Raw genomic sequence first — 23695 nt, 5'->3', positions numbered from 1 at the left:
GGCATGTGGTGCTGGGGGATTGAACCGTGGTCCCTGTGCTTTGCCAAGCTTGTTCCAAGTAGGTGCTTTAGACCACTGAGCCATCTCTCCAGCCCGTCTACTGAAGTTTTTAAATCAAGAATGTGACTTAATGGAATATGTATCATAGAAATTGAATGTCAGCATTATATGGAAATTAGACTGGAACAGGGAGAGACTGAAAGCAGGAGGACTAAATATGGAGCTGGGTGTAGTGGCACATCCCCTTAATCCCAGTGCCGAGTCAGGAGGATCACAAATTTTCAAAATAAAAAAATGTAGAAGTAGATTCCAGATATCTTAGAAAAAGGGAATATATAGGATTTGTGAGTTGAGTTAGAGGTACCATTTGATGATAATCATGGTTAGCATCTGAGACTCACACAGTGAAAGAGACCGAGAGAATGAGTCATGTGGTTAGGAAGTAGGGAAAGGAGGAAGGAAAAAGGAGGAAGAGGGAGAAGAGATTTAGCCATTCAGGATAGGTAAATTAAATTCAACATAAAAGATTTGAAATTGCAGGCAACATGCAGAGTGCTGTGCTTATAATAAAAGGTCTATAGATGTTTATTTCTTGAATAAATGAACAAATTAATAAATCAGAAAGTCTATGATCTATGTGTCTCTTCTAGAATTCTTTTGTTTTCTCAAAATGAAGACCAGCTGATACTACTGTACTTCGACTCAAGATTTAGTGTAAACTTAACCAATCATTTGTTTAAAAAAATATTGACATTTGATAATTATACATTGGTCCCCCTTTAATCTTAATCAGTGCTGAGCTAAACAGTAATAATTTTTTTAGTGTTTCCTTGTGGGATTATTTTTACTCCCTATTCTCATTTGTCTTTGGATTTTTTTTCTAGTTTTTTGCTTCTTTTTAAAATGTCTGAGTTCATATGCAGTGTATTATTTGTTGAAACTGTACTTCCGATTTGATTTGAAACTGTCTCATTGCTGTCTATCAATAAAATTTTGAAAAGAAAAATGTCTGAGTTCAGAAATGTCACATCATATGAATTTATGTAAATTTAAAAAGTGCTTTTAAACTAACCCAAGCACATTACCAAGTTAAGACCTTGGTTCCAGTCTTGATTCAGCCACTAATATGGGAAAGTTACCTTGAGCAAACCACCAAGTTTTCCCATAAGATAATGGAATTTGGAGGGGCTTTTGTTTTGCACTGAGGATGAACTCAGATTTCACACTGAGCTACCTCCTCAGATCTTTTGACTTTATTTTGCAATTTTAGTAACTCACTAAGTTACTAAATTGCCCAGGTTCGGTTAGAACTTGTGATCCTTCTGCCTTAGTTTTCCAGAGTTCTGGGATTACGGGTGTGGTACCATGCCTACCTTGGAATTTGAAACTTTCAAGATACATTAAGATTCAGAGGTAGGGGCTAGGGAGATAGCTCTGTGGCATAATGCCTACCTAGCATGCTCTAGTCCTGCGTTTGATCCCCATTACTCCCCCCCCCACACACACACACGCAGACACACACAGGATTCAGAGGTGGTAAAATGGTAAGGCAGTAGTTTAGAGCTTAGGGCCATATATTAATTAATTTCCTCATATTTGCTATGTGCTTTGTATTTTGAAGATGCAGTGATAAAACAGGAAAAGTCTTTTTACCCTCTTGGAGTTTAAGCCCAATAGGGAGACAGTCATTAAATAACTTCACTAATAAATTTTATAAGTTGTTAAATTCTATAAAAATAGTATTTTGAGAAAGGGTACAAAGCCAACCTAATTTAGATACACTGTATAGAATGAAAATACTACATGTTGTATATGCATGAATGTAGTCTATATTTTTTATTAACTTGGCCAAAACTGTACTAGCTTGACTACATGTTTGGAGAAATTTCAAAGTGGAAGATAACTAAGAATGCATATTTAGGAATTACAAAGACACCCACTTCTAATAGCTGAATGACATACATGGTCCTGGACCAGTGTAGCCTTTGGGGTTTTTTTGTATTTGGAATCAAACTCAGGACCTTGTGCATGCCAGGCAGGTGCTGTGTCACTGAGCTATATCCATGGCCCCAAGAAGATATATTTCTTCTTGGTTGGAGGTGTATTTGCTCAGTTTGCCATAAGGCTGATGTTATAAATCTGTGTACATACTTTGTTTTATATTTACTGAATGCCTGCTATGTGTAACCATATAGAAGAAAAGATAATGTGTCCTTTTAATAGGTTATCATGAAGATGTCTCAAAATCCTTTACATCACTAACAAAGTATAGAACATTTCCAAAGCATCAGGCAGATTCCATACTTGAAATACCAAGAACAGGTCCAGATAAAATGTACTCTTTCAGGCATTCTACACAAATAAGCTCATGAGGTTATCTCCTAAGAGTTTAACATCTCAAATCCATAGGTACTAGAAAAGATTAAGGTTGAAGGATGCTAGTACCTATTTTAATGGTGTATTGCTGAGGAATAACAGTGGGTAGATCTCCAACTGTGACAGCTTTTCTTCAAAGGATTAATTTTCTAAAAAATAAAAATAAAATGTAAAGACTCTGTAATTTTTCTTTGTGGCTCAAGACCTCCAATTTAAGCCTTAAAGAAGACACATGCATCCAAAAGGATTGTTAAGGGAAAGATCCTGAGGATGGTATGAAAATATTTTACTGTCTTATTTAAATTAAGCTGTAAGCTGTTACACTTTGAATTTTTTTTTTCCCCCCAGAACCAGGGATTGAACTCAGGCCCTTGTGCTTGCCAGGGAAGCGCTTATTCCACTGAGCCATCTCCCTACTTTGGATTTTTTGATTTCTCCCTATCCTTAATACCATTTAAGGTACTGGAGGATACATTGACATTTTTAATTCCAAGAAAGGGACAGTACTACTTTATATAAAAATGTAATGATGAATGTCCTAAAATAAATGCTTGCATCCCACTGGTGCTGTCCTAAAAGAGTTAAGAATTGTGACTCCTGACTCTCATACCTGTTTTCTTTCACCACCACTAAAACCACTAGATGGTGCTCTTATTCATCATTTCTAATAATACATCTTATTTGCACAAAGTATTTAGCCTAGCCAGAATTTGAGTTACAACTAAGTGGACCCTCGATTTACAAAGTCAGTTCATTTCCCCAGGGCTGGTTATAACTAAAGTTGTTAGTTGAAGACTTAGGCTCCTCTGCACAGCCTTCAAAGACTCTGTGCTGTACACAGACAGCTCTCAGTGTCCTCTTCTAGAGAGACATTGGCCCATGATTTCTCAACCTATATAGGAAAGAATGTTGTTCCTTCCAGAACTCTAAGGGTTAAATCAGTGTCTGAGATCATCTGGAAACACAAGCAGCCAGTATTTGGGTCATAACTCGAAGACTTTAGTCATAAGTTAAAACTAAAATTCTGGTCATAACCTCAGTTCATATATCACACAGGTTGTAAGGTACACTGTAGCTATTTTAAATCTTTAGACCTAGGAAGAACTGGAAGTATAAGAAATTTCAGTATCTAAACTATTAGTATTCATAATTATTTAGTTAGGTGTACACCCTGTTTTTGTATGCATCTGCCTTTGTCTTCTATAAGCAACATCTTGAGATTTTTTAGCGTAGCCTTTTTATCCCTGCTTTCATTCTGTTACATAGTTTTTGATCAGTATCCTCTTATGATTTCAGGAACACTCTTTCCCTTACCTTACCCCATGAGAATTATGTCTATTTTGTGTAGATGTATATTACAAGCAATCCATATTCTGTATTTTGTAATAAAGAAAATTCTCTGACTGACAGATTTTTCAAGGACTTTTCCCTCTTCACTTTCAGGTTTGTTTGTTTGTTTGTTTGTTTGTTTATTTATTTATTTATTTATTATGTATTTGCTACAGGGCCTCACTACACAGATCAGACTTGTAGTGATCCTCCTGTTTTCAGCCTTCCCAGCACTAGGATTACAGGCATGCGCCACCATGCCCTGACTCAGTCGCTAGCTCAGCATGCCCAAGGAAGGGCTGGCATGGCATTTGGTGCTGGGGATTGAACCTGGTCTGTACTTGTCTAAGCAGGCTCTTAGTCCACTGAACTATCTCGCCAGCCCAGGTTTTATATTTTGTTGTCAGAATAAATACCTAGAACCTGATTTCTTAGCAATCTTTTCCTCTCTTATCCCACAACAAACGGAGTACATCTTGTGTACATCATGAGGGCAGGAAGAATGTTTTCATACTTCAGAAAACTTTTGTTGGTATTATTATTATCTATAGAAACTGTTTCTGATTTTGCCTATAGATGTGGTACAGGAGCCTCACTATGCAGATCAGACTTGTAGTGTCCTTTTTTGTTATCTTAAACCATCACACGTTACCAATTTGGAAAATACTTTTTTGTTGTACTCTTAGCTTATGCAAAATACATTACTTTTTGTTCTTCATCTTATCTACATTGATTTGGACTGGTGTTTTTACTAGTTATGCTCATTATTATCATAGATATTCCCAATAAGATCAGATATCTCCCTTTCTAATTTTTTTCTAAGTGCATTTTAAAAGTTGAAATCACTGTTACGAAGTTTTGTATTATTTCAGAATATCAAATGAAATGAATTTTTGAAATTATTTTGGTTTTTTAAATAAATTGTTCAGGGGCCAGCTAGATAAGTGGACTAAAGCACCTGCTTAGGCAGATGCAGGAGTTGGAGGTTAGATCCTGTCTGCCCTGCCAGCCCGCCCCAGGAGAGTGCTGAGATGGCAACTGAGACTGGGCATGGTAGTGTGCACCTGTAATCCCAGTGTTTGGGAAGCTGAAAAACAGGAGAATCACTAGGAATCCAATCTATATAGTGAGACCCTATAGATTTTAAATACATTAAAAATAAAATGAAATGAAATGTTCAAATTGAAAGCAAGATTTAGGAAACAGCAAGGATTTAGAATAGCCGTCTTTGTAGTTTTTTAAAGCCTAGAAAGTATTTTTAAAACATTTTATCAGAAGGTCAAGATCAACAAGGAGATTATGGGGCCACAGAGGAATGTGATCGATGATACAGAGTATGCCTAAAGAGAGTCACATAGAGAGAAAACATTCTCTCAGGCTTCCACAGAGAGCACATTGGTCAGGCAATGGCTGTGACTCATCCATATGGCTGACACTGATAAAGGATCTACAAACTGTGGTACAGGGTTTCAGGATAAATCCTGAGGGGATTTGACTGACCTTGTCAGATACAGAAGTTCCATTTCTTGTTATATAGGTCTTACTTTATCTTGGTCTTAACCATCCAACAGAAAGGTATAAAAATGAGGTATGAAAAGTAAAGCCATATTAGTATGCTGAGCTATAAAAGGCTCAAGTCAACAACTGACATTGCCAGTCCTACAGATAATGTTCTACTATTAAGGACTACTGAACTATATTGGATTGTTTTGCTTAATTCATCCACCTACAATATTTAAATGGCAATGGTGTACCCATCTCTGACAAAACTAAACAAAAAAAGGGGATACAAATGAAGGACCAAAAAAAAAAAAGAAGGACCGTTTTGTATCTTTATATACAAAATAGGATAGATATACAGCTATCTCTTAATTCAGTGAGAAGAAAGATTTGTACTAATAGTGTTTGGACAGGATATCATGCCTGCATCTTGTACTATGAATAACAACTATGGGTGCCAGGGAGATGGCTCAGTGAAATAAGTGCTTCCCTGGCAAGCGCAAGGGCCTGAGTTCAATCCCCGGTTCCACGCCCCCCCCCCAAAAAAAGAATAAGAATAACCACTACGAAGACAATAATATGCAATGTATTATTGAAAGTGTCCTATTAATTGGTTTTGAAACTGTCTCATTATTATTTGTTTCTCAATAAAATTAATTTTTAAAAATGTTCAGGATCAGTTTGTATTCTTTTAAAAATACTCTTAAGGCAGGCATGGCTATATTGCCAAAAAAAAAAAAAAAAAAAAGATTATAAGAAAGTAGGCATTATTATTTTTAATTAAATGATAGCCCAAGGGAGAAGTATACGGAAACCCCAAAATATGACATAATATACAAAATGATATTCTGGATGACCCAAGAAAGAATATGAAAAACTATTCAAGGTATTTCAAAAGTGGTCATCAATTCTTTAAAAACTTTGAATCTACCATAAGAATTCCTGGGGCCAAGGCTGACCAAATAGCTCAGCAGATTAAAGCGCCAAGGCACAGGGGCTGGGAGTTAATTCCCAGACCTGTGGTGCCGGCCCTGCCCCCGGGGTGCACTGAGATGGCAATTTAGATTGGGTGTGGTGGTGCACGCCTGTAATCCCAGCTCTTGGGAGGCTGTAAACAGGCAGATCACTGCGAGTCTAATCTACTAGTGAGACCCTCAACACCCTGTAAACCCTTCTCTAAAATTAAAAAAAGTTCCTGGGGCCATTAGACAATATAAGTAGAAATTAATTATTATTTATTTGGAAGATTTTATAATCCTTGATCTGTATGTCTTGTTTTACTAAAATAAGTTAGTGTGATGATAACAGCCAGCAAATATATGAAGTGTTTTATAAGCTATAAAATGCTATATAAATATGTATATAATAATTTGAACACTAAATTCTTGGGTTTATGCCAAGCCAGTGAAGTTTGTAATACCTTATATAGAGATTGAGGAAGCAGGGGAAACATTGACAGGTTTTTTTTTTGTTGTTTTGTTTTGTTTTGTTTTTGCCCGCTTGCCTTTTTTTTCTGTCTCTGTCTCTGTCTCCTTCTGCCTGCTTACTTCTCTCAGTCTGTGTCTCTGTCTCTGTGCCTGTGTTTTTTTTGTGGAGCACTGGTCTGTCATGCAGGAGGTTCTGCATTCAGTCTCTAATATGTATACACACACACACACACACACACACACACATCTTTAATAAGTACTATAAAATTATGAAAATAAGGATATTAATGGGAAGGGAGAATGGGTACATGCATCCTTCAGAGAGAAGCTTGCATGTAAAAATGATGGGGTCTTTTTACAAGCCAAAAGTTTTGTCTTCAAAATAGCCAATACTATTGAAATTGTCTTCAGAAGTTTATCTAAACAAGGTACAAGGTGTATTCAAAATATTCAGTGATCTGGTACTGTACAACTTCTGTCTCTTTCCCAGAGTCAAAATAACCATGAAAGGTTTGAATTGATTTAGGCCATTGAGGCAGCCATGATAGCTTAAAATCCCGAGAGAACTTTTTTTTTTTATTGAGAAATATGAATGAGACAGTTTCACAGCTGATTAACAGGACAGTTTTGATAGTCAATACACTGTACATCTTCTTAGTGGTTATCCATAGTACAAGAAGCAGACCTGACATTCTGTCCAAACAGTACACCTCTTTCTTCTCATTGAATTAAGCTAAAGTAGCTGTAAATTTATCCTATTTTGTATATATAAATACAAAATGATCTTTCCTTTGTATCTTTTTTTTTTTTTTTGTCCTGTCACAGGTGAATATTCTATTGGCATCTAAATACTATAGGTGTTTGAATTCAACTAAACAATCTAACACTGTCAAGCAGTCTATAATATTAGTGGGTTATCTTCAGAAGTTACTGACTTGAGCCTTTTACAGCTCATCGTATTAATATGGATTTACTTTATATACCTCATTTTTATACTTTTCTGTTGGATGGTTAAGACCAAGATATACCAAGACCTATATAACAAGAAATGTAACTTTTGTATCTGATAAGGTCAGCCAAGTACTCTCAGGATTTATCCTGTAGCCCTGTACCACCCTTTGTACATCCTTTTGTCAGTGTCTGACATGAGGATGAGTCACGGCCATTGCTTGACCAATTTGCTAACCCGAGAGAACTTAACTACTTCAGAAAGTGATGAGAATGATAGGATAAATGTATTCAAAGTGAAGGGGATTATTTAAAGGATGACAGTGTATCTTTCATCTAATAAATTTTTTAAAATTTAAGCATTCATCTTATTTTCCAATCATATTTCATGTTAATACAGTTCTTTTTAAAGATTAAAGCAAGAACTCAAGGACTAATTAAGAGGGAAAGGAGAAGAGCTAGGAAACATAAAGATTAATTTAATTTTAAGGAGGGAAGAAAAGCAAAAACAAATAGTAAAAACAAAGACAAATAGTATATACAACAATACATATAGTACACATTTTCAAAATGAATAAAAAATTAGCAATGGTTATATTATCTATTTTTATCAAATCTGTTGCTCACATTAACAGATACAGGTGTGCAAGATTGGTCACATAATTGCAGATTATGCTTGCTTTCAATAAACTTTAATTTTAGTCAGTCCTTTTTTTCTTTTTTTGTGGTACTGGGGATTGAACTCAAGTTGTGCTTACTGGGCAGGAGCTTATTCTACTGAGCTATCACCCTGGTTGTAGTACAGTTCTTAAAACAGAAAAATTACCAAAAAATCTGTTGAATTTTTAAAATCTTGTCTTCAAGTCTTTTAGGTTTTTGGTTTTTTTTATCTTGATAACAGGAATTAAACTCAGGGCCTTGCATTTGACTGGCAGGTGCTGTGCCACTGAGCTGTATCCCTGGCCCTGTGCTTTAGTTTTTAAAAAAAGCAGAATTCTTTTATGAAAAAAAAATATATTAAAAGACATGAAACTTCTTGAATCATCCTGATTTTACTGATTGATTTGAATGCAAACTTCTGACTTACTTGGGTATCTGCCTTTTGTTGTTATTAGCTAGCAGTGAGATTTTTATAGGGCATATTGTGAAACAAAGCAAATGTTTTGAAATATGTTGACAGCCATGGAATTAGTATACTTTCAAAATGCTTCTATAATCTTTCACCTAAGGCTAAAAAGAGTTAGAACACTTTACTTTGATGGAAGTATATTACTACTCATAAAAGTCATTTAGGATAACGCTTCTAAATTTATTGTGATTGAAGATTACAGGGATTAAATTGCAGATTAGAAGTTGAAAATTATTAAAATTTTTGTGGTAATGGGTGTGGGAAACATTCTTAGTAGTTGAAGTTTATAAATAGCCTTCATTTGAAATGGTTATGTGTAAATATTATAGTATGGTCGTAAAGAGTAGAAATTTAGCAGTTAAACTCATATTTTGAAATACTGTTTTAATTCTCTGAATTCATTTTTTTAAACAGTGTTTGCCAACTCTGAGCCTGTGCCAGGATTCCAAGGGGACACTCTGCAGCTAGCATTCATTGACCTTAGACAAGTAAGATATAATAATGTACTTCTCACTTACTGCCTCTCTTATCTTTTATTTTTAAGCCTACAAGAATACTTGTTTGCTTTGAAACAATCTCTTTAGAAAAATGCTTTCTAAAAAATATTTATGTGTTTGGTATGTCTCTAAACATACATTCATTCAGTATCTCAGTTTTATGAAGCATTCTCATCATGAATATTTAATTTACTTATTACTTACAAAGTGCATCACTACATCCTACTTAATACTTGTTTATTGCTTCTTAGTAATTTTAAGGTTATTTGAAAGTTAATGATAATAATAATAGTGTTACAATCCAAGCTAAATGAACATCCTAGAAAGTAACCTATTGTTTAATATTTAATCGCCATTTTGTTGCTGGTAAGGAATTCTGTTTTTAAAAATTTTACATGTGCCTCCAGAAAGAAGTGTAAACCTAGTTTTAAAAACCAATTATATGAAACAAAACAAAACAAAAAACCAATTAGATGAGCCACAGGGTATAGCTCAGGCACCTGCCTGGCAAGTATGAGGTTTTGTGTTTGATTCCTGGAAGCAGACAAAAAAAAAGCCCAATTAGATGTTCACTAATTTTTATCATAATCTGGGTCAAATAATGTGAATTTTTTTTCTCCCATTCATTTTAAACTCTTTTGACATTTGTACTGTTATCATTTTTTTTTTCTTTCTTTCTTTCTTTCTTTTTTTTTTTTTTTCTGAATTTAGGACAGGGTGTCCAGGGTCTCACTACATAGATTGGACTCATACTGATTCTCCTATTTACAGCCTCCCAAGCACTGGGATTACAGGTGTGCACCACCATGCCCACTCTCAATCGCCATCTCAACATGCCCCGGGGATGGGACTGGCACAGCACACTGGGAATTGAACCCTAGCCACTGTGGTCTGCTGAAGCAAGCACTTTAGTCTGCTGAGCTCTCTGGCTGGCCCTTGTACCGTTATCATTTTCTTTGTTTCCATCTCCCCATAATTTTTCTTTTTCCTGCTCTCTTATTTTCTTTCTTTTCCTCTAATTACATGAAATTAACTGTTACATCTTCAAGTCTGGTTTAAGAGGAAATTTAAAAGGCCCTTTATGTCACCAAATTATGTCTATAAATCACTGAACATACTTATTTTTTGCTTGTAAGCAATACTACTTATGCATTTTACCAATCAAGGAGCATTCTTATGAGTGACCTAGATCTATACATTAGTTTTACTTAGTTGGGGAAGTTAGTAGAAATTGAAGAAAATAGACTTTTGATTTCATTCCTGTTTACCAGAGGAGATCATTTCTACTGGCAGTAGGCCTGTTTCCTTTAGAAGGATTTCTCTTTGTTGCAGCACTGTTTCCTTGACCAAGATGATTTAATACTGGAAACTGGGTCCTTTAGAGAGTTAAAAATACATTCCATTGTATATTCATTTCCCAAGTAAATTAAAGCTGCTTACTGGGGAAAGTTTCTCTGTTGCAAGGATGTGAATATGTTCTCTAATCCAAAGGAAAATGTAAAGAGGAAATTTGATGATAGTTCCCATTATGTACAAATAACCTGTTCACAAGAAAGTTGAAAATGATGTGATATTTTGTTTCATATGTATTCAGGTGGCATAACTATTTTTTATATTAACTATTTTGAGAGCTAGGGAATAGATAGTTCAGTGGTATTTCTTGGAATGCTTGAAGTACTGGGTTCTGTTCACAGCAATGGAAAAAGCAGCAACAACTAAAAACAGAATTAACTAGTTTGTAATCTCATTACAGGATTGTGAATAGGACCACATAGATAATGAAACTGTAAAGATTCTGTTTCAAAGAGGTCAGGGATATAGGTTAGTGGTAGACCTTGTGCCTCACAAGTGTGAGGCTCTAGGTCAGTGATGGCAAACCTTTCAGAGCTTTTAGTAATGCAAACAGCCTGTTGCAATGTGCCATAGGTTTGCCATTACTGTCTTCAGTTCATTCTCTCATCAGTGCAGATTAAAACTCTGATCCCAGTCACTGTCTTTTTCAGACAGTCATCATTTGATAATACAAAAGACTTCCTTACAACATATAGCTCCATAGGGAGCTATACTGAGACATATTTATAATACTAGTAATCTTAAGTCCCATTGATTAAATTTATTTTTCAAATATGTATGCTTGAAAGACACCTATGTCCTAATTGAGTTTGCTTTATAATGTAATTTGAGAAACTTTTAAGTGAATTTAAAGAGTTGTGAAGGGCTGGCCAAATAGCTCAGAGGACTAAAGTGTCTGCAAGCAGATGCAGTGGCCAGGGCTTTGATCCCTAGGCCTGCCATGTTGGCCCCACCCCCGGGGTGTGCTGAGACAGTGATTGACACTGGTGTGATGGCATGCACATGTAATCCCAGCTCTTGGAAGGCTGTAAACAGGCGGATCACTATGCATCTGATCTAGTAGTGAGACCCTGAACACCCTGTAGACCCTTCACTAAAAATACAGAAAAATAGATAAATAAATTTTGAAACATCTATAACTATGAAATCTATTTTGATATACATACAGAATTATTGGAATAGTTTATATGATAGCTATATAAATATTAAGCACAATTCTAAAGAATGATAGTAAATATGCAGTGAAAGACTGCTAGATAGAAAATTTTAATGAGCTAACTTATACCAATTTTTCTAATTTTAAAAGGGCTTACAATAATATTACCTGGTTATTAATGTTAAAGTTTAATCATATTCTTTTCTTTTGTATTTTAAAATAATAAGATATACTAATTCTTACCTCTTTATGCTAGATCACTATGGAATTAACTTAAATTTTATAATTTTGGTAACCTAGACTTAATAAATTTAATATTACACTTGTTTTTTTAAATTTATAAACATTTAAATGATGAAATAATAAATATGAAAACTGGCCAAAAGACTAATATTGAAAGCAACAACCTTATATAAGGTGATATAAGTCTTTTTGGTGTTTACATGTGATTATTTAAGTGAAAATGTCTTAAAAGTTGTACTAGTGCTTTTATGTTTCTGACTTCATAAATATATTTTTATAGCATACTATTTTCACACTTATATGAAGTAATACATCGTCAAACATAAAGGGGGTGCTAATGCCTTTATTTACATTTCATTTGAGTTTCTGCACTTCTTTTTTTCTAGACTGTGATCCATTTTTGCCTTAATAGGGCAGTTGACAGTTCTTTTCAAGCATACTTAGAAAGGCAAAAGAGCTCTTTTCATAGTACTTATAAGAGGTCATGCTTCTGTTTTTTAGTTTGAATTTGATACTGCTTCATGAATTGCTGGGTATGAAAGATTAGGAAGTAGGTCTAGTGGTCAAATTTTTCCTGCCCACCCGGACTTTGCCCTGAGGTCAAACTCCTGATATTTGCTGTACTGAATAGAGGAGTTGATGACAAGTGTGAGCTGATACGAGAGGAAAGTTAGAACCATATCAAAGCTGAAGGCAAGAGAATTGGGACTCAGTAAGAGACTGTAGCTAAAAGATGGATCATCAGGATTGCCCTCTTCTAAAGAAAAGGAAAACTAGCTGACCTGTGAGTGAAAAGACTTTATCATCCTGCCAATCACATACTTGCTAATGGAAGCCAGTTATCTCAACAACATCTTAAGGCCTACTGCCCTAATAGACAGTATAGAGGATTAAAGATACTAATATTGCATTTTGTGAATATGTCATCTCAATCAACTTAAATGTGGTGTTTGAACTTTATATGTGTAAATAAAGGCTATTATCTTCCTATGCCTAGTTCTAAAATTAAGGTACTAAATGAATTTTGATATACTTACAAAGGTCTTTTTTATATAAAGTTTATCTACTTTTTAAAATAATTTTGAAGTAGATGTCTGGTGAATATGTGTAGTTTCTTTAACAATATGTGAAAACTTAAAAGTTTTAAACTGTTCTAAGATTATGTAATGTATAGTTTTCAGTAATAATTTTAATAGTCCCTTAATAGAACTATTTCACTAAATATCACTGGAAAATGAAGCATTCCCTATAGGAGAATTTTCCGAGGGCCAGCCAAATAAATAGTTCAGCAGATTAAAGTGCCAGCAAGCAGGTGCAGGGGCTGGAGGTTCAATCCCCAGAGCGCACTGAGACTGGGTATGGTAGTGCACACGCCTGTAATCCCAGCTCTTGGGAGGCTGTAAACAGGCAGATCACTGAGTCTAATCTAGTAGTGAGACCTTGAACACCCTGTAGAACCTTCTCTAGAATACCAAAAAAAAAAAAAAAAAAAAAAAAAAAAAAAAAAAAAAAAAAAAATTCCTGGTAAATGAATACTATTTTTTTGAGTTACCAGAAATTTTTGAATATAGCCATTTTGATGGAAAAATTTTTAAAAATGACTCACCCTCATCACACCCTCATTACTTCTTACTAGCATAATTCTCACAATGAACTGACCATTCATGGTTTCACTAATACTAGTATTAAACCCTATTATTTAACTGATCCTACTTTGTGTTAGGTTACTTAACTGATGAGCTGTTGCTCATTTGACTGTATCTCATTCATCTTTTGTTTAACATACAGAAGTCTAGGTAGGGATGATAAAGCAGAAAGATGGGTTTGTAGCTCATGAAACAATTTCTCACCCTGAAGAATGTTGGCTAACATGTTATCTTCATAGAGCAATATTTCCGAAAGTGTCTTTCTAGGAAACTTGATTTCTCAAGGTAAGAAAGGTTTCTCAAAGTAAGGTTTATAGGCTGAAGGCATAACTCCATGGTATAGCACTTGCCTAGCATATATGAGGCCCCACTATTTCTGTCCCAACACAACATAAAGAACATGAAAGTGGTCCCAATTAAACTAAGTTGGTAACTAAACAAAAATGGGGATACAGATGAATGTCCATTTTGTATCTGTGTATTCAAAATGGTTAGGATAGATACATAGTTACATTCTCTTAATGAATAGAGGGATTTGTTCTAATAGTGTTTGTAAATAGGATATAATGTCTGCATCTTGTACAGCATATAACCACTAGGAAGAGAGTGTGCAATGTGTTAATTATTGAAACTGTCCTACCAATTTGATTTGAAACTGTCTCATTGCTATTTGTTTCTCAATAAAATTATGGAGAAAAAAATTAAAAAAATAAATAAACTAAGTTGAGAAGCATGAAAAGCAGTTTATATTGTAATTCTCTCATAGAGACTACATACATTAGAATATTTTATTTATTTAGTTTTAATTTTATTGGTACATTTTAAATATATATAATGATATATCATAGAGAATTTGTATCTGTACATTATACATCTAGATTCATATTTCTTCCCCAATGCCCTCCTTTCCCTTCAACCCCATTTCTCCTCCTCATTTACAAATGCTTTATTTCCATTTTCTTTTCTCCCTTTTCCTCCTTTCCCCATCCCTCCTCCCTGTTCTCATTTGAACATTTTTCCACATTTCCCAGCATCTATCAGACATTTTGGTCCTTATTTACACTTTAAGTATCTCACACCAGTGAAACAATGTGATATTTAAACTTATGTGTCAAATTTATTTCACTTAAGATTATGATCTTAAGGTACATCCATTTACCTAGAAGTATCTCAAGTTTATCCTTCTTTTGGCAGAGTAGTACTCCATTGTATTAAGTACACACACACACACACACACACACACACGCACACACGCACACACCTTTATCTATTCATTGGTTGATGAGAATTTGGGCTGTTCTAAGATTTAGGTAGTAAAAATTGCAACACTATAAACAGGGCTGTGCCTATATTGCTGTGGTATCATGCTTTTAATTTTTTTTCAGGAAAATACCTAGAAGGGTCAAATGGAACCTCTAGTTTTAGTTTTTGAGGAATCTCCACACTGATTTCCACAGAGATTGCACCAGTCTATACTCCCAGCAGTAGTGGAGGACGGTTCCTTTTTCCTAACAGCCCTACCACCATTTATTCTGATTGATTTCTTGATAATAGTCGTTCTTTCTGAAGTGAGATGCAATCTCAACATCATTTTAATTTGCATCTCTTGAATGATTAATGATGTTGAACATTTTGCCATATATTTAATTGCTGTTTGTGCTTCTTCATCTGAGATGCCCATTTCAGATGCTCATTTTTGGATTAGGTCTTTAAATTTGAGGGGTCTGATGTTTTTGAATTCTTTACATGGTCTAGATATTAGTCCTTTGTCTACAAAAAACTGGCTGAGGTGTTTTTTTGGGGGGAGGAGGGGTTGTTGTTGTTGTTTTCCATATTGGGTTGTCTTTACTTGGTTGGTAGTTTCTTTTGCTGTGCAAAACCATTTTAATAAGATGAGACTCCAGTTATTGATGCTTCCTGTGCAGTCTGGATTTTGTTCAGAAAGTCTTTGCCTATACCTATGACTTCAGGAGTTCTGTCTGTCCTATCCTTTAGCAGACTTAGTGTTTCTATTTTATTTTTTATTTCATGGAAAGAAACAAAATAATAGAATAACAATAGTTACTATCTGATTATTGTTATCTTCAGTTTCTCAAACTGTACCATATGGGCATAAGTTCTCTAGATGATATTAGCACAAACCTTTCTTTTCAGTGAACTGAGAGTAATTCCCAGTATAACTATCTTGTATTATTTTTCCTTCCTTTTCCCTTTCTCCCACCCTAGTTCTTCTTTCCTTGTGAATCATTTCTTTACATTTCACAGTATCTATTGTATTTTTTGGACCTTATTCTTTCAATGGCTCACATCAGTGAGACAATACGATGTTACACGTGAGTCTGATTTCTTTCACTTATGAGTATGGTCTCAAGTTGCATACGTTTACCTACAGAAGTCTCAGATTTATCCTTTTTTATGGCTGGGTAGCAATCCATTGTCTAAAACGAAAACATCTTTTTTATCCATTTCTTAGTTGATGAACTTTTGGGTTTCCGCTATGACAAGTGCTAATATAAACACAGGTGCATCACTGTGGTATGATGTTTTTAATCCTTGCAGGAAGATACCTAGAAAGGGAATATCTGGGTCAAATGGGATCTTTAAGCTACTTTTTTGGGTAATATCTATACTAATTTCTACAGTGGTTGCACCAGTCTATACAGTCACCAATGGTGGAGAAGAGTTCCTTTTTCCTCAGAGCCCCTTAATTTGTCATTGGCTAATTTCTTGATGATGGCCATTCTTTCTGTAGTGAGATGGAGTTTCAGTGTTGTTTTAATTTGCATTCCTTAATCAATGATTTTGAACATTTTTTCATATATTTATTGGCTATTTGTATTTTTTTCTTTGAGAAGTTCATATTCATCTCAGATGCCCGTTTTTGGATTGGGTCTTTACATTCAGGGGGACAAGATTTTTTCAATTTTTTACATGTTCTAAGATAAGAATGGGACAGGAAAAAGTTGTTATTATGCTTTGTGGATGACATGATGCTCTGTATAGAAAACCCCCAAAACTCCACTAAAAGACTTACAGATTTAATAACCAAATTCATTAGAGTAACTGGATACAAACTACTCAAAAATCAATAGATTTCTGTACAGAAAAAAAAAAAAAAAAAACTCACTGAGAGAGAAATTGGAGAAACCACACCCTACATAGTATCATCCAAAAATGTAATATACTTAAAATAAGTTTAACAAAGGAAGTAAAAGATCTAATTGAAAATTACAGTACTTTGAAGAAGGAGATCTAAGAGGATATTAGAAAATGGAAGATATCCCTTGTTCCTGGATAGGAAGAACAAACAGTGAAAATGACTATCCTCCAAAAATTTAATGGAATTAAATCTGTAGATTTAATGGAATCCCAATCAATATATCCTTATTACACCTTACAAAACTAGAGAAAACCTGGGCAACAAAGGCAAGATGGGAGGCGTCACAATTACTGACTTGAAATTATATTATAAAGCTATTGTAATAAAATCAGCATGTCACTGGCAAGAAAACAGATCTGAGGATCAAGAGGATGTAGACACAACTCCAGACATATTCAGTTACCTTATCTTTGACAAAGGGGTCAAACATGTTCACTGGAAGAAAGCCTCTTTAATAAATGGGGCTGGAAAAACTGGCTTTCCACATGCCAAAGATTAAAACTAAACCCATGTCTATCACCACGCACTAAACTAAAGTCAAAATGGATCAAAGATCTAAATACTAAAAGCACTGACTCTACTGGAAAAGAAAGTAGGTAGAAATCTCGAAGATATAGCTATAGGCAGAGACTTCATGAACAAAACCCAGTTCACACAGGAAGTACTACAAAGAATCAACTACTGAGATCTCATTTTATTAAAAAGCTGCTATACAACAAAAGAAGTCACCAACAGAATGAAAAGACAAACCAAAGAATGGGAAAAAAAACTTTTAAGTCAGTTGTCCCTCCAACAAAGGACCTATTTATATCTAAGACATATAAAGAATTTCTATGATGTCTTGCCTTTTTTGCTCAGAATTGCTTTGGCTATTCTGGGTCTCTTCTGGTTCCAAATGAATCTTAGGGTTGTTTTTTCTAATTCTATTAGATATACTATTGGTATTTTGATTTGGATTGTATTAAATCTGTATACCAGTTTTAGAACTATTGTCATTTCTACTACATTGGTTCTTTCTGCTTAAGAACAAGGGATATCTATTTTCTGATATTCTATTTGATCTTCCTTTTCAGAGTACTATAGTTTTTAGAGGTCTTTTACTATTTTCATTAGGTTGACTATCTGGTCTTTAATTTTTTAGATACTATTATGAGAGGTGTTTTTTTCCTTAATTTTTTTTTTCATTCTGTCAGTTTGTTATTTGGGTACAGGAATACTATTGATATTTGAGTGTTGACATGTGTCCTGGTATGATACCGAATATAGTAATTAAATCTAGAAGTCTTTTAGTGGAGCTTTTGGGTCTTCTAGGTAGGGTATCATGTCATCCACAAATAATGACAATTTAACTTCTTCCTTTCTTATCCTCCTCCTTTTATTTTTTTGTCTTGTCCAGTTGCTCTGGTTAGTGTTTCCAGGACTAAATTGAATAAGAGTGGCAATAGTGGACATCCTTTTTTTGTTTGATTTTAGATTACCAGCTTTTAGTTTTCCATTTAGCATGATCTTGGCTGTTGGTTTGTCATAGGTAGTTTTATCAGATTGAGATAAAAGACATTTAATCCAGTTTTTATAGAGTTTTTAAATCAGAAATGGGTATTGGACTTTGTTTCAAATGCTTTTCTCCATCTATTGATGAACATGTTTTTTGTCCTTGGCTCTGTTGATATGCTATATTGCATTTATTAATTTATGTGTGTTGAACCCTCCCTACACCCCTGGAATGTATCCTATTTGGTCACGGTATATAATCTTCTTGATGCTTTGCTGTATTCTGTTTACCAGTATCTTATTGAGGATATTGTATCTATGTTCATTAGGATGATTGTCTTGTAGTTCCCTGTTTTGGTGATATTCTCTTGTTGTGGTATCAGGGTAATGTTTAATTTTAGAAATGAGTTTGGAAGGATCTCTTCCTTTTCAATTTCATTAAACAGTTTGAGTGAGTAGTAGTGACATTAGATCTTTTTAAAATCTCATATTGAAGTCAGCACCTGGGCTTTTCTTTGTTAGCAAACTTTTATTTATTTTTTATGTATTTAGTACAAGGTCTACAGGGTCTCACGACATAGATTGGACTTGTAGTGATCCTCCTGTTTTCAGCCTCCCACACATTGGGATTACAGGCGCACGCCACCATACCTAGTCTCAATTGCCATCTCAGCGTACCCTGGGAGTGGGGCCGGCATAGCATGCCAGGAATCGAAGCATGGCCACTGCACTCTGCCTAAGCAGGCAGTTTAGTCTGCTGAACTATCTAGCCAGCCCTGGATAGAACTTTTAATATTCTAGATATGTTTAAATCTGTTTCATGGATGTGACTTCTTTCCTATGTTGGACATTCATGGTTCAATGATTTTCCTTAGTTCCACTGGTTTTTTAATCTGTATCTACTTGAGGCTCACTATCCATGTCCATTTTTTTTTTCCATGTCCATTTTTGGTTATCATCTTGTTAGTTTCTGAGAAATTCTAATGTGATATTTTCTAGAGCCTCATTTATCTTCCTTGTTACTTCCTTTTTGTGGGGTGGGGGTAAACACCTACTTTTTATTGAATAGATCATCAACAACTTCTCCCTCCCTACAACTGGCATTTCATTTTATGTCCATGCTGAGTAATGAATAGTGACAAAGCCAATTAGAATAAGCTACTTGAAATACAGCTCACTTTCTTTTTTTTTTTTTTTTTTTTTTGGCAGAACCAGGGATTGAACTCAGGCCCTTGTGCTTGCCAGGCAAGCACTTATTCTACTGAGCCATCTCCCCGGCCCCTCACTTTCTTTTAAACAGGCGACTGTAGATGCATTCTAGAATGCACAATGCTTTAGTCACTAAGAAACTTAGCACTGTCTTCTGACCTTTGTTGTAGATCTTTGTTGCAGTTATAATCTTAGCATGTACTGAAGTTCAGGTGCAGATCTACAAAGTTTGGATTTATCCAGCTGTGCCTGGCTTGGGTCTGGCTGCTGTGCTCATCTCCTTCCTGTTGCTGCCCTTGGGGGTGAACCTTTTGTGCCCCTCTGGCAAGATGTTCTGCTCATGGACTAGCTGGGTGGTTCTGTCCCCTACACTCTGCAGGGATTGCAGCTGCAGAGTTTCACCCCAGGCCTGTATGGCAGGCCTGAGCTGAGGTCTGGAGGGGGACAAGGTGGAGTATGGGGGAGAGGCAGCTCTCCCACACACTCACAGGGCCAGGACTAGGACTGGATCTGGGGGTTCCTGGAACGGGGCAGAAATTCCTACTCTGTGGGGGGGGGGTATTGGGGGGCGTCCCAAGAGGGTGAAAGAGGGTGTCACTCACACTGCGCCTGGGCTAGGACCAGTAGGTCGCACCAGCACAGGGTAGCCAGAAGCTTTCCCACACACTCACCGGGCCTGGGCTAGGACTGGATCTGGAGGTTCCCAGAACACGGCAGAAATTCCTACTGGGCAGGTGGGGTAGGGGAGGTGCTGCGGAGTGGTGGGGGGCGTCTCAAGGTGGTGGAAGAGGGTTTCACCCACGCTGCGCCTAGGCTGGGACCAGTAGGTCCCGCCAGCGCAGGGTAGCTGGAAGCTCTCCCACACACTCACCAGGCCTGGGCTAGGACTGGGTCGTCACTAAGAAACTAAATGGCAACTTGAAGAATGTAGTCAAGTCCAGGATGCAGTAAACATCAGCTTGAGATGTCGTATAACTCTTTAAGGGTTGCTGATGCTGCCTTTGGCCATTAGCTGAATCTCAATCTGGAGGAAATTTTTAGCTAATGCCAAGTGGAGATACAGAAAATACTATTTTGTCTAGGGGCTGTGCACAGGAACCACAAAGCAGGAAAGCACTAAATACTGCTGAGAGCATCCAGTCCAGGAAGGACTTTACCTTCTAGGAGCTCTAAAGTGGCAGCACCTCCAGTGCTCACATGGCTGACTTTAGCCTCTGTGTTCCATTTGGCACAGCAAGTAGCAGTGTCTCCACCCCCTATGATGGTGATGCAGCCCCTGGAAGTGGCTTTCACCACCTCATCCAGGAGGGCTTTGGTTCCCTTGGCAAAAGCTTCCCATTCACATACCCCCACAGGTCCATTCCACACAATCTGCTTGGCACGACCAACAACCTCAGCATACTTCTTGCTGCTCTCAAGACCACAGTACAAGCCCCTCCATCCAGCAGGTATGCCAGAGGCCACAGTGGCTTGACCAGTCTTGGCATTCTCATCAAACTTGTCAGCAGTGACAAAATCAACAGGCAAAGTAATCTTCACACCATTCTTCTCAGCTTTGGCCATCAGGTCTTTAACAATCTTGGATCCCTCTTCGTCAAACAGAGAAGTGCCAATCTCCATGTTGTTGAGCACTTCAAGGAAGGTAAAAGCCATTCCACCACCAATAATCATCTCATTGACTTTGTCCAGCATATTATTGATCAACTGGATCTTATCTGCAACTTGAGGTCCACCCAGGTTGGCCAGGAAGGGTCGCTCTGGGTTCTCCAAGGCCTAAGCAAAATAGTTCAGTTCCTTCTTCATCAAAAATCCACTGGTTGGGGCCAGGGAGATGGCTCAGTGGAATAAGCACTTCCCTGGCAAGCGCAAGGCCTGAGCTCAGTCCCCAGTTCTGAAAAAAAAAAAAAAAAATTTAAATCCACTGGTAGGGGGCCTGCCCCTTAGCTCAGTTCTTTAAGTGGCTTCTTCAACAAACCAGTCAGGCTCAGGTTGCTGTGGTTCGATCCCCAGGACTCAAACCTGCCCTGAAGGCAGTCTGAGCCAGCCCCGCCCCCCCCCCCCAAAAGAAAAAAAATCCACTGGCCTTCTGTGGCAGATTTACTCCCACCATAGAGCTGTGGGCTCGGTGTGCAGTGATGAAAGCATCATTGACATAGACATCCCTTAGCTTGGAAAGTGAAGCTTAGAAAGCATCTGTTTTGGCTAGCCCAGCTTTAACCTTATTCCCAGAAGCATCTTTTCCCTTCCCTTCCTCCTCCACATGAAAGCGGAGGTTCTCTAGCAGGATGACAGATCCAACTGATGGGTCAGCACAGGCTTTCTCTACTTCTGGGACCACACAGTCCTTCAAGAATAGAACATCCTTGTCCAGCAGAGATTTGAGTTCTATAGCAACTGACTGTAAGGAGTACTTGTCAGGCATTGGGAGACCATCTGGCCAGCCCAGGACAACTGATTTGGCTCCATTGTCCAAGCAGAATTTGATGCTTGGGACAGCAGCCTTGATTCTTTGGTTGTTGGTTATCTGGTTATTCTTCATAGGAACATTGAAATCCACTCTCATTACAACTCATTTCCCCTTCACTTTCAGCTTGTCCAGAGTCAGCTTGTTAGAAAGTGACATTTTGGTAATAGTGCAGAGGCAAGAAGCTGGGAACTTAGAGGTTGTCGATGAGTCTGTAGAGCACTAGAGATGTGTGTAGAATTTGTTACTTCCTTATTACCATTTCAGAGTTCAGTTGAGTGGCTCTTGAGTTGTTCCACTTCACTGCTCCTGAGTTTGCCTTGAGCAAGCTAAAAGTCTTGAATTGCATCTTGCTTCCATGTCTTCTTTTCTGTTTTTCTGCCTTCATGCTTCTAAAGTATGTGGCTTTATTGCTAGTAGTAAGAACTTCTTAGGAAATGACTACTCAGAGCTGTCTTCTAGGTGTAGCTGGTTTGGGGATTTTGAGTCTGTTGCAGATCCTACCACTTCAGTTTATTGGTGATGAGAAGGTACTGCCCATTTGTCCTATCCCTTGGCATTTTGGTACTGGCCTGCAGTATTGTTTACATCCCTCAGGCATTCTCAGTCTTGGTATACAAGAAAGAACAAGTCGTTAGAAGATCTATGTTATTTTGGCTAAAGTACAATCCATAATAAAGTAATATCAAGCACAACCTAGAAAATGACAATCTGGTAAGTATCAGTTTGCCACCTTTAAGTGTGTGAACAAGATTTGTAGATATATAACAAAATCTGAAACAAAACATAAAATTATATATAGTAAATATACTCTCAAGAATGTCGTGATTTTGGGGCTGGTGAGATGGCTCAGTGGTCTAAAGTACCTACTTAGAACAAGCTTAGCTAAAGCACAGGGACTGCGGTTCAATCCCCCAGCACCACATGCCAGCCAGCCCCGCCCCCTGGTGGGCTGAGCTGGCCACACACACACACACACACACACACACACACATAAATTAATTAATTAATTAATTAAAATTAAAAAAAAAGAATATCGTGATTTTTACCAACAGGGAGAAAACTTAAAAGAGGTAAGAGGAAAAAACAGAGAAGTAGAAGAAGGAAAAGAGATTAGAAGTGAGGCTACAAGACAAAGAAAGATTATATAAACTTTAGAAAACTGGTAGAGAAGAAAAGAAAGGAACAAAAAGGGAAGAAACAAGATAAAAGCAGCAGTTTTTGATAACTACAAAAAGGCAAGTGGAAGATAATGCTTTAAGTGAATTTACTTCTAAGCTCTTGGTATCGTGTTGTAAAATGACAGGTCTTCTAACAAGAAGAAATTACTGTTGTGGAGAACATTTATAAGAATCTTGTACCTGTCAGACAAATGAAAGCTCTTTATTTTATTGCTCCAGCATCAAAAGTCTGTAGATTGTTTCTTGCAAGATTTTTCAAGTAAATCTGGCCAAATATATAGGGCTGCATATATATGCTTCACTGACTTTTGTCATGATAGTCTCTTTAATGAAATTAAGACATCTTGCTACAAGTCAGTCATAAGACGCCCAAATCTATGATGGTCAGTCCCAGCAAGCCTGCAGTAGGGTGGTGACAAATTATTCCTCTGATCTACACATTGAGAAATCTAAACTGTAAAATATGTTTGGATTTTATTGCAACGTTCAAATTAATGTTTTATTAAAGTGTAACATACAGGCAAGTCATAAGAGCAGTTTTTTTTGTTTGTTTGTTTGGTTGGTTGGTTTTTTTTTTTTTTTTTTT

General features: G+C 36.6%; 1 protein-coding gene and 2 pseudogenes across 2 annotated transcripts in view; 2 read left to right on the top strand and 1 right to left on the bottom strand.

The window, feature by feature from the left end:
• The window catches only part of Exoc6 (exocyst complex component 6), a 246711-nt gene that overhangs the window by 171683 nt on the left and 51333 nt on the right, over nucleotides 1–23695 (top strand). For both annotated transcript variants that reach the window (XM_023716247.1, XM_004632054.2), the window contains exon 20: nucleotides 9124–9197. In XM_023716247.1, coding sequence (XP_023572015.1) covers nucleotides 9124–9197 — 74 coding nt within the window. The remainder of the gene's footprint in view (nucleotides 1–9123; nucleotides 9198–23695) is intronic.
• Nucleotides 20536–22087, bottom strand: LOC101590718 (annotated as a pseudogene).
• Nucleotides 22632–23695, top strand: part of LOC105742292 — a 6293-nt pseudogene continuing 5229 nt past the window's right edge.

The sequence above is a fragment of the Octodon degus genome, unplaced genomic scaffold (genome assembly GCF_000260255.1).
Source record: "Octodon degus isolate 3935 unplaced genomic scaffold, OctDeg1.0 scaffold00046, whole genome shotgun sequence".
NCBI classification, from domain to species: domain Eukaryota; kingdom Metazoa; phylum Chordata; class Mammalia; order Rodentia; family Octodontidae; genus Octodon; species Octodon degus.
Note: the sequence above shows the minus strand (reverse complement) of the source record. Positions and strands in the feature narration are given on the sequence as shown.